We start from the raw sequence: 12,595 nt of genomic DNA on the forward strand, positions 1-12,595 counted from the left end.
AGGTTCCACTGTAATACCTTTTTTTTTTTTTTTTAAATGGCTCACTGGACGTGGACGGATTAACTAGTTGGTGTTGTGCTTGGCCATTGCGATTTTCTTGTAAAATGTCTTTTTTTTTTTGTGGTTGACTGTCTATTTAACCCTTTCTTCCAATTATAAACCTGGTAACAGCATAGCAACAACATAGAAATAACATGATAAGTAGGTATTTTAGAAATGTATATCAGACTGGTAGCGCTTTGTACAAGTTGAAAAAGGTAGCTCTCAGCTTCACAAATGTTGGAGACCTCTGTAATTTACCCGTCTAAACTACTCCACAGGTATAGCATTTGAATCTGTTAAATGCTCTGACAGCAAAAAACCCTAATTTCCTTTTGCGTCAGATGCCCCAGTGGTGTGTGGAAATGTTTCAATTCATCACAGGATCCAAGCAACCCATGGCTTGGACCCAGCCCAGGCGGAAGGCAGCCATCAGCCTGGCCTGCAGGGTGGGCGAGGAGATGGACGACATGCTGGGCCGAGAAGTGGGCTACTCCATCGGCGTTGAGGATTGCGGCTCTCCTAAAACCGTGCTCAAGTGAGAACACTTCACCAGGGGTACCCTGCCGAGGCTCGACCCAAAAATCTTCTCCAAATGCTGTTTCTGCAGAGACTTGACGGACGGGATGCTGTTGCGTTAGGCCATGAGCGACCCTCGCTCGGAGCAGTATGCCGTCATTTTGCTTGACGAGGCTCATGAACGCCACCAATATCCTAATGGGCATCCTCAAACGGCTACTCCAGTGAAGGTCGGAACTCAAAGTAGATGTGATTGATGCCCGCATAGGCTGCAGGAATGCTTTAAGCATGATAGAATTAGAATTAAATATGTGTCACGGTTGCCCATTGCCCTAACTTGGGCCCGCCCATCTGGTGCAAGCTGCTGCTCGTTGCCTGATTGGCTTCCCTCGTATTTAAACTCAGTGCTCTCATTTACTCCTGGTCAGTCCGTCAACGAACCTCTGCACTTGAAAGACATGTATTTTGACTCTGTCTTGTATCCTGCTCGTGTATCCAGAATCCAGTATTGATCCCGTCTGTATCGTCCTGTCCGGTGTCCTGCTCGTGTATCCAGTATTCAGTATTGATCCCGTCTGTCTTGTCCTGTCCGGTATCTTGCTCCAGTCTCCAGTATCCAGTATTGATCCCGTCTGTCTTGTCCTGTCTGGTATCTTGCTCCAGTCTCCAGTATCCGGTATCGATCCCGTCTGTCTCGTCCTGTCCGGTATCTTGCTCCAGTCTCCGGTATCCGGTATCAATCCCGTCAGTCTCGTCCTGTCCGGTATCTTACTCCAGTCTCCAGTATCCGGTATTGATCCCGCCTGTCTCGTCCTGTCCAGTATCTTGCTCCAGTCTCCAGTATCCAGTATCGATCGCGTCTGTCTCGTCCTGTCCGGTATCTTGCTCCAGTATCCAGTATCCAGTATCGATCCGGTCTGTTCATGCACTCAGAAACAGTCGTCTGGGGATAATGGATTGCAGCCAAAGCAGTACAATACATTTTAGGTGGGCCAAAGAAGCAGGTTTCAGCGGCCCGAACGTAAAACTTCTCTTCTGGCCCACGTTCTCGCCAATAGTTGACAGGGTACAATCTGTCTCGGCGACAACCCTGCATTTAATTTTAGACAGAACAGACAGAGGAGCCCTCTGACGGTCCCCACTTGCAGCAATATGCGATCGGGGATAATGGCTTGCAGCTGCATGAGGGTAGTTCGATTTAGGCGGAAATAATGGCAAAAAAGAGCCCGACAAAATTCTGCTCTGTGGGTCGCAGTCAAAGAAATTTCTGATTGGGGATAATGAATTGCGGCCACACCAGTGCAGTTCACATGGTGGAAGGAATAGCAAAGAAAAGCCGCCAGGACGTACAAATGTGGAGCCCTGCTTGCAGAACTATGTGATTGGGGATACTGGATCATGTAATATTTTCCAACCTGCAATGCATTGAGACTGCAAAGTAGTAAGGGATAACAGAATAGACTGTACTAGTTCCCTAAATGAATACTATATGTTTTCTACTATGTAATCTTATATTAAGTGATTAATTACACAAAAACAAAAGAACTGATGCTGGACTTCAGAAGGAATGGCACGAATCCAGCACCGCTCATCATAAAAGGAAACTGTGTAGAGATCGTCCACTCCTTCAAATTTCTGGGTGTGCACATCTCCGACGACCTCTCCTGGTCTGCAAACACCAGAACGGTGGTAGGGAAGGCCCAGCAGCGACTGCATTTCCTGAGAGTGCTCAGGAAAAATCATCTAAAACAGCAGCTGTAAGTGTCCTTTTACAAAGCCACAGTGGATAGCATTCTAACATACTGCATTACGGTGTGGTATGCTGGGTGCACAGCAGCAGACAGGAAAACGCTCCAAGGGTCATCAAAACAGCCCAGAAAATCGTCAGTTGCTCTCTACCCAGTCTGGAGGACATTGCCTGTTCTGGAGTGTCATGCCCAATTTCGTTGTCACAATATGTTAACCCATTTTGTAACAATGACAATAAAGGTATATTCTATTCTATTGTATTCTATTCTAAAATGCAAACATCTTAATATGCAACATGTGCAAAAACGAAGTAATCTATTTTCTTCCATATTCAATGCAGCCTAAAAGAAAATATACTGTATTTCTTTTGATGCACAGACCATTAACACTGAGCTCCTTCTGGAGAAAGTACCGTATTTTCCGCACTATAAGGCGCACCGGGTTATAGGGCGCACCCCGAAAAAATAGTTTTTACGATGTCACTCAAATGCATCGTTCCATCATTCGGAAGGTTAAAGTCTTGGGATTCAAGAAATGCCAACCATCCCTTAGTTTCTATTTTCTTTTTCGCTCGCAACTTTACTGTATATCTGACAATAAACACTTGGAATTGAGTTTAATTTAAAAATAGACACTCCATTCCATCCATTATCTGCACCGCTTATCACAGAAACATCAAGTTCAGTCTGAAACAAGATACAGGGATAATATATATAGCCAGAGTAGCTCACCGAAGTCGTGTTCATAATAATGTGCAGCTGTGGTCCTCTTATATCCGTGAGTTTAGTAAATCCAGAAGAATAAAATATTTACAAATACAAAATAGTAAAAAAATGCTTTCTGTATGCCGTCAGCCACGTGCTATACGCATTCATCTTTTTCGGCCAATTGCAGGCTTTGTTTTGCCGTTTAAGCCAATGCCAGCCTGTACATGATAAAAAGGATCCGCCCCTTGACCTCCGAATAACTTTAGCCAATAGTGATCGATTCAACTGATGATTGACACGTCTTTTTTGGCCAATTGCAGGCTTTGTTTTGCCGTTCAAGCCAATGCCAGCCTGTAAATGATAAAAAGGATCCTCCCCTTGACCTCCGAATAACTTTAGCCAATAGTGATCCATTCAAATGATGATTGACACATTGGTTAGCCAATGAAACGCCGGTAAATAAATCCCAGCATACACCGCGGACTACTTGGCGTTCGGGGGAAAATCGAGTCGGCGGCTGCAAGTTAGTTGCAAGACTTTGCGAATTAATATTGATCCATAAATAAGGCGCACTGTATTATAAGGCGCATGGTCAGCTTTTGAAAAAAATAAAGGCTTTTAGGTGCGCCTTATAGTGCGGAAAATACGGTAACTAAAAAACTGGAACATGTTTCCGGAAACAGGCCTTGCTCAAGACATATGCCTGAAATTTTGTTCTTCAAAAGCAAAGGTGATGTCCTTGTTGCGGTCTGATCCAAAATAATCATAAGGCAGATGGCTAACTTCTCAGTTGTTTGTCATTGTGGAATCGAAGGTTGCTGAAAACACCCTCTATAACTCACCCTCCCTGTTCTCCATCATCCAGAATGCAGGCTGTTTATTTTGCTTTGATTAAGAGCAATTAAGATGCCCCGTCGAGTGAAACGCTGAAACACTGTGACGCCTGCCCCGGAAAACAAATAAAAATTGAAAAGGAAGGGGCAAATCGCTTCCTACAAGCCAATGGACCGCCTCATTAATTGCGGCATTTTACCTTCTTGCCTCATAGAATAAAACAGAATTGTCATTGATAACAACATAGAGAACATTGTTTTTTGAGATTGGAGGTGGCACTCCAGGATAAACATCTACCGTAAATTCCGGACTATAGAGTGCACCTGATTATAAGCCGCACCCACTGCATTTTAAGAGGAAAACCGATTTTGTACATACACAAGCCGCACCTGTATATAAGCCGCATGCGCCCACATTTAAACATGTAACACAAACGCAAAATTAACCCAAACCCGACTTCAAGTCCCGCGATTGAAACTAAATGTCCTTCATTAAAGTCCACAGTCCAATAATCACAGCCGGCAAAATGAACGGAAAATTATACCGGTAGTTAAGGTTTGATGCACACCTGCAGAGTCCGGGTCCCGTTGAAAGTAATCCAAGGAAAAAAGTGTATATTTCCAAAGGTAAGGGTGGAAAAAAATATCAGATGAACACATTTACTCACGCAATTCCTTTTTCTTTGACCAACTTTTTACCCACTCTTCTTTCATCGTCTGTCCCTCACCTTTAGCGGTCCCCACTTAAACTCGGCACCCCGCGTTTGTTCCGCCCCTCATTTTTCGTTCACCCGTGCAAAACATATCATAACAAGTGTCTAAAAAAAATACAAACAAAAAAATTACAAAAATATAAAGTTGCAAATACATATTATACACAGGTTACACATATTTACAAAGAAAGACGGTACACCGAGAGAGTTTTCAAAGCTTTAATAATAATGATATAGGTTTGACAGGGCAGTTAATGGTAGCAACACTCGAGCGCCGCTAGCGGCCGCTAGAAAAATTACATAAATTGGCCGCATCACTGAATAAGCCGCAGGGTTGAAAGTTAGGGAAAAAGTAGCGGCTTATAGTCCGGAACTTACGGTAATAAAAGACTTCAGTGTAAAATAGAAAAATAAGAGTACATATGGCTCGGAGATAAAATAGAATTTCGCATTTACTTAATGTATTGTTACATATGGAGCCAAGTGTTGCACATGCGAAGCCTAGACGGTAACAACTATTTACAGGGTTCAGTCAAACATATATAGAACACGATTTTAACCAAAGTCAAGATGTCACTCAAACAGACCCAATTTTGGCTGTTAATCGCGAAATAATCCTTCATAGAATAGAATAGAATAGAATATACCTTAATTGTCATTGTTACAAAATGGGTTAACATATTGTGACAACGAAATTGGGCATGACACTCCAGTTTTACACATTCACAGTGAGGTATGAGCCAAGAAGATAAAGGAACGGAGAAGATAAGGTTATAAAACAACGGGGATAAGGCTATAGTTATAATTTACATGGTATTTACACAAGAAATGTCGGTATGTGGGATGTTACTGTCATGATTACCCAAGTGGAGCCACCTGGGGTAATCATCTGGCGCGCTGGAATGCGCTTCCTGATTGGTTTATGTTCCCTTTTTAAGCACGTTACGTGGAGACCTCTTCGTCAGAGGATTACTTTTTACCCCGTTTGACTCGCCTGATTTTCCTGTGTCTTTTTGACTTGTTTACCTGATTCTGCCTGCCTCCGATCCGACCTGCTTCCGTTCCACGCTACGATCTTCTCTCCAGTCCCGGTAAACTCGACCTGCTTCCGTCCCACGCTACGATTGGCTACGTGTCCCGAAGTTGTCTTCACGGCGTTGCTGCTGACGTTCGACGGTCATCGCGTCTCCCGCTAACCCTGTACGCTTCCCCAAATAAAAGACTTGTAACGAACGCTCTGGGGTCTCCTGCTCTGTTCTGGTCCTCCTGACAGTTACATACAGTGTTATCGTGATACCGTTGGTATCGTAAGGGTTGTGCAATATTGCATTTGGTGCAAAGTCATCATAGTGCAAAAAAATAGTCAGCATATGCATTGGTGCAAACATAGACATCATAGTGCAGAAAAAAGAAATGGTCAGACATTGTGCAAGGTGAGCAGTAAACATAGTGCAGTCGACATGTGCAAGAACATAGACATGGGTACCATTATATTCGTATGAGGTAGTGTTGGCATGAGTTTTCAGTTTTTTCATCTGGAAGCTCATAAAAACAATCTATGTTCATCGTTATGATGAACAGCCACATACTGTTGATTGATGACAATTTCTATTTTTTGTCTGTATTCAACTTTAAAAGAAACATATGGTATATAGAATGGTCTGATGAATAGGCAAATATTTACATGGTAGTGCTTGTAGACTGGCCGAAATTCTAATTGCAACAGAAAAAAAGCTCAATCATTGTTCCATCACATTTGTTTGACTCCAGAGGAGGGTCTATTTTGGAGGTAAGAGAACAATAAATATTGGAATTGAAATTGTGTTTGTGGTCATTGATAACTAGGTAATGAGCATTGCTTCCATATGAAAATAATATTAGCAAAATTAATTACAAGGTAGTGGTTAGACACTAGCCTAAGTTGTTCACTTGTTTGCATATGATTGAAGAAATTAAAGGCCAAACTAAATCCCCAATCATATTTTAGGTTTACAAAATTTCAGGAAAACGACCCATTTAGTGGTAGAAACTTTTGTTTTTACAATGGAAAAAGAAAAAAAAAAGGTTTTTTACCCGAAATGATATGTCATTGCTCACCTACCCGTCAATCATTGAAATTCGTCTGTCCATCCATTATCTGCACCACTTATCCTCAGTAGGGTCACGGGGGTGCTGGAGCCCATCCCAGCTATCTTCGGGCAGTGGGCAGGGGACACTCTGAACTGGTTGCCATCAAGTCGCTGGGCACACAGAAATAGACAAACCACTCGTTCATTCACACCTAGGGACAATTTGGACCGGCCAATTAACCTGACATGCATGTTTTTGGGATATGGGAGGAAACCGGAGTGCCTGGAAGAAAACCCACGCAAGCTCGGGGAGAACATGCAAACTCCGCACAGAAAGACTAGCAGCTGAATTTGATCCCATGACCTCAGAACTGTGCCGTGGATGCGCCAACCACTCATCCACCATGCTGCCCACCTGAAATTCCAATCACTTTATAATATAAAATTCCATAGAGTCAACAGGATGCAACATACCATACCAAGGACAATTTTTGAGGAGAATATTTAAGAACGCTTCTGAAAATGGTACTGTTAAATACGGCGGGGAGGAGTGACCGACCCATCGGGCCCTCCTCTGCACCATCTCCTGAAATTAAGTCATTTCTTTCCCTTGCGCACGCTCGGCTATTGATGTGTAATGGAGGGCAGGGTTCACTTTTCGAATGATGAATTTGGTTATAGCTGGCTGAGCACACACACACATGCACGGAAAAGCTCCACAAAGGTCTCCAGATTGCCAGCCCGGGCTTGATAAACAAGGACTAGGTGTTGCTTTGGAAATATTAATGACATTTCTTTTCCAATTTACCGCTATCACTGCAGGAAATAAAAACATGCATTTGGACTTAAGGGTTATTCATATTCATACTGGACTGTCTCAGATAATTAAAATATTGAGATAGTTATTTGTTTTCTGGAATGCATTGAAAATGATAACATTTATTACATTCTGGATTGGTTATAAATCCATTATGATAGTACTACCCTTCTATGGGTTTTAATATCGTTGAGTATGTCTTAAAACCCCCTATGTCAAGAACCGGAACAGGAGGAGAACCCAAATGTGTGACGTTTTTCACACAAGCTAATTATTTTACGGGAAATGGGACAGTCGTGCACGTTAACCCAAACGCCAGTGATTCGGCGATCGTTGGGTGGAAGACGTAAGGCAGCAGTCTGGCGTGGAATGACAGGAAGCCAGAGGCCGACGAGATTGATACCAATTGCTCGAGCAGATACCGGACATGACGGGACAGAAAGGATTGATAACAAAACTGGATAAATTAAAGAGGACAAACTAGACGGGAACGAAACTGGAGATCGATATTAAACAGGAGAAATTAGACAGGAACAATACCGGAAAGGAAACACAGGCAGGGAACCGGACAGAGTCAAAACCCACCTCTTGCAAGGCAGAGGTTCCTTGACGGACTGACAAAGGGTGAATGAGAGCACTGAGCTTAAATAGAAGGGAAGCAAATCTGTCAACGAGCCGAAGCTGGCGTCACGCAGGCGGGGCCAATTGGGTGCCGTGGCAACCGCGACACCCTAGTATACCTTTATATGATTTGTAATACCTTGAGATGCGATATTTGAGTTCTGCTATAAAAGACTTACAATATTTCAGTTGATTTGTAGTGAATACAGGATGTTTAACATTTTGTTTTTTTCGGGGTTCGTACGGGTGCTGGAAATCCTAGAAAAATTATTGAATTTTAATGCTGTGTTTTTTTTGGTGGATTGCTTGTAGTTTTTTGACATTTTTGCCATGTTTTTAGACACTTAAAAATGACGCTGACACTGCTCTCTATTTGTTTGGCTATCCCATTGCATTTCTTTTTCCCTCATGATTAACTGCATCTGTCATTAGTTTGTTTGGCATTGTCCTATGAAGCGTTATCGTCCCCTAAGGTCGTGCCACAGAAGACAGGAGCATGCTACACCTAAATAAGGCACTTTAAAATGTATATTAGAAGCGAGGATTACGTATCAGTTTCAGACATTCACTAATGGCCGTGCAAAAAAGGTAGTGTTTCCCAGTGTTGAATTGTAATGGGAAAAATTTATTGCAACTAAAAATGTAAAGCTACATATCACTTTCATTTTACCCTTAACACTTATTTGGGGAGAGATTTGTCTCAAAAACAAATATATTCTATATTTACTCAAGATCTAAAAATCACATGTCCTAATATATGCATGCAAATTATTAAAAATGGTATATGTAAATCGCAGGTATATTTGTGGCTCTGCGAATACATGATTCACACAGATTGCCCCTCTTTGGCCATGAAAAAGGTGTACGAACCATGTATTTTAATTACGTCAAGGCAGGCATGTCAAACATACAAACTAGAGGATGGATCTGGTCTTTTTAATGATTCAGTCCGGTCTGCCGTACATTTCTGAGTATGTAAAAAAAAAGCGAGTCTCTAGGTTATTTCCAGGGTTGGGTAGGGTTATTTTAACTTGATTACTTTCAATTACTTTTGGATTACTCCAATACCAAATATGCTAATAAAAGACAAAGGAAACTAAATATGAATAAAATTACTAAATTTTGTGCAGGCTTGGTAACGGAATACATGGAACGGCAAAAATGATGTTGGAAAGCTGTTTGGATTTATTTTCATTTTGTTTCTGTCGCATTTTATGTTAGTTTTGCCGGAGATCAAAGAGATCAAAGCCAGGAGAGAAAGCTTACCACGTGTTGTGAGTCATAATTGTATTCATATTTAGTTTCTTTTGGCTTTTATAGCATATTTGGTATTGGAGTAATCCAAAAGTAATTGAAAGTAATCAAGTTAAAGTAACCCTACCCAACCCTGTTTTTTTCTATCGAAGGTTATGACTTTTTAAAATAAATGCATACCAATTGCTTTCTCCGGCCTCTAGAGGGCAGTAAACGTTTAAAAGCGCTGATGTCCGGCATGCGGACTGACATTTGCAACTTGATGTGTCCATCTAAAAATTTGACGTGGACTTTAAAGCTTCGCCATGCATCAAAGAAGCCCCTCTTCGTTGCGCCGGACAGGCCGAACATGGGTAATATACTCCCAGCTTTATTAAGCCCAGGCTAGTATTCTGACCTGATGTCGTCTAATCTTATCGCCCATGCACTGCTAATACTTAGATTTCATATTTATTTTGTATTTGTTTCAAATCAGTATGACAATTAAGGCAGAAGAATATTTTTCGTTGCTCCCATTTGAGTTTGTATAGCGTGGTATGTTGGTTCAGATGTAAAACTACATTCACTTAACTGTGAAAATAAACCATGTTCAATGCCAAATATTAAAATCGTTTCCCCCCCATTGTTAGTAAATAAATGTGTCGTGCTTAGAAAAGATCCCTTGTCATTCGTGATTAATATATGTAGGATAGGTTACTAATGTAGGTGTCACAAGCCAGAAATGGAGACCGGACCCAGTACCGTTCGTTTACTCAGTTTTATTGATAAGGACAGAGCAGTGCTTGCCTCCACGATCCGATGATCGACGGACACGGGTAGCAGGTGGCAGGAACGTGGAAGTGGCACTTCCGTGTTGAGCGAGGATAATCGTCGGCAGCAGGAATACTGGTCGATAGCCGGGACGGGAGAGCAAGGGCGGTATCGAGTCCAGAAAAGAGGTAGGCAACAGGTATCAGGGAGGAAACAAGGCAAAACAGGTCGATGGTCGGGATGCAAGAGCAGGGCAGAAACGGGTCCAGAAACAGGTCGGCAACAGGTATCAGGCAGGAGAAAACAGGACAGGAAAATGTCGGAAGGCATGGAGCTTGCCTAGCTGGGAGCATAGGTTCGCAAACTGTCTGACACCTTCCTCTTGGAAGCCGGGGTTTGAAAAGAGTCTTTGAACCAATCAGCGCTCAGGGCTGTTGGCGCCAATTGGGCAGTCACAGGTGCCCTGAATCAGCAATCCTGACCGTAGGATTATTGATAAAGCATAATACTGAAAAAAAAGCTAGACATTTGGGGTTGACAGTTTTATACTGTTCTGGCCCGCCCGAGAACAAAAAGTCTATATCCGGCCTCAAAGCCAAACTGTGTTTTACATCCCTGCAGTAAAAAGACAGTGTGTATTATTTAGCGCCCTCTAGTGTTAAGGAAAAAAAACGTGTATGTTCAATTTTGCTTGCATCTGTAGACCCAAAAATATGTCAAATGTTAGTTCGCAACATCAAACGTCTGAATTCCAAACCAATGTTTTGCACATGCCCCAACCATCTTGGATGTTTTTAGGTCATCCTCTGCTTTTTTTGTATCTTTTTTGGGGGTGTTTATTGCGGCGCAATCTAATTGGATTGAATGAGCATAACGTTCAAAGGGTGCAGTTGCACTTTCCTCCCAGCTCTTCTTCTTCACCTCTCCGACCCGGGAGAACCTTTGAAGTGGTCTAATGATGGGGGAGTCCATCCGTGTCTCTGCTTTATTTTATAAAGTTATACCTCAGTACTTCACTAAATGTGTAGATAATAAGGATGAAATATAATAAAGATAGATATATGAACACATTGAAACCATATATGGTACCTCTGTGTAAAGGTTCAATGGCCAACACCAGTTTTGGCAATAATTTCCTTCTTTACCTTGATTGTTGCTCTTATCATTTTCTTATTTTCCATTCCTTTATCGGTAATTTCAAGTTCTAGTATGTAATATTTGACCACTTGGTGTCTCTTTATCGTATAATGCGACCAGAAATGCTCAAGAAAGAAGAACTAACTGCGGAGGGTTGCATTTTCCTTTAGCAGGCCAGCCTAGTTAGCCTAGCTGTGTCGGAATGTTCTCCATCACACTATTATAATGTCGCACACGACTTCCAGTATTCCCTCAAGTATTGAAATAAGTCTATCACATGTGTTACACATTTATTCAGTTCTCATTCATCCTTAGAGAAAGTGAGCAACATGAATTTGGACCAGTTTTACTGTATAAAGAAACACCTATTGCTGTTAGCGACCATTCCAGAAAGTGGTGTTTTTGGCTATTAATACAGGCGTTGAGCAAGGACCCAAAATATTTCTCCGTAGTAGTATCTCTATGTTGCAGACGAAACGGAACTTCGCCAAACTCTTAGAAGTTTCAGACCGTCATGGTTGCCATGGCGCCCAATTGGTCCCCGCCGTTTGGTGCCAGGTTCTGTCACGGTTGCCACGGCGCCCAATTGGCCCCGCCCACTGACACCAGCTGAAGCGGGTTGACAGATTGCTGCCGGACTACTTAAACGCGGTCTTGCGAGTTGCCTGGTGTCAGAGGGTCTGCGAAACTCCTGCGAGACTCTGTGATATACCAAGTCCTGTGAACTTGCCTGTGTTTTGATCCTGTTTTATTTTGCCCACTCCTTGGTTCTGATTTCAATCCACTTCCGCGACCATCGATCCCTGGATTGAGTGTGCGCGCATTCCTCCTCTCCCCAATAAATTGTGAATAACGTTACGCGATTGGGTTCTCATTCCTGTTTCCTGTCCTGGCTCGTGACATCAATCGCTTTGGGTGCCTGTAGCGGCGACTTCTAGCTGTGGTTTACAAAAAGTAAAAGAATTACACATTTCTCGACCCATGATATTTTTATGAAAATTAACATAGGTATGATAGTTTATGTATCTTTGCTTAGTATTTAAATCAATGTTTAAGATCGGGTCCCAAAATATCCAGCGCAGCCCGGCCCTGCCCGGCCCAAACCTGACAAATTAATTTGATTTGAGGGACCCTGCCTGAAGAAAATCCACATTTTCATATTTTATTTGTGAGGACTACCTCATGTGTGGTCCTTCTCAACCACCGTCTTTTTTCGTTTTTGAGTTTTTCCTTTCCCTCATGCAGGTTTTAGATCAGGGGATTGTGTAAGGGTAGTCTTTATATCCCTTTGAGACTTACTGTTATTAAGAGCTATACAAACAAACATGACTTATCTTGAATTAACAATTAGTTCTAAAGATCTGTTTTTGGACTGATGATCTCGCTT

General features: G+C 42.2%; 1 protein-coding gene across 1 annotated transcript in view; it reads left to right on the top strand.

Moving 5' to 3' along the window:
- Positions 1 to 683: 683 nt before the first annotated feature.
- The window catches only part of dhx15 (DEAH (Asp-Glu-Ala-His) box helicase 15), a 36,110-nt gene continuing 24,198 nt past the window's right edge, over positions 684 to 12,595 (top strand). The window contains 1 exon segment of the mRNA XM_088347371.1: positions 684 to 801. Within this exon segment, the coding sequence (XP_088203497.1) occupies positions 684 to 801 (118 nt within the window).

The sequence above is a fragment of the Urocampus carinirostris genome, chromosome 11 (genome assembly GCF_059441175.1).
Source record: "Urocampus carinirostris isolate Australia breed hairy pipefish chromosome 11, RoL_Ucar_1.0, whole genome shotgun sequence".
Lineage (NCBI taxonomy): Eukaryota > Metazoa > Chordata > Actinopteri > Syngnathiformes > Syngnathidae > Urocampus > Urocampus carinirostris.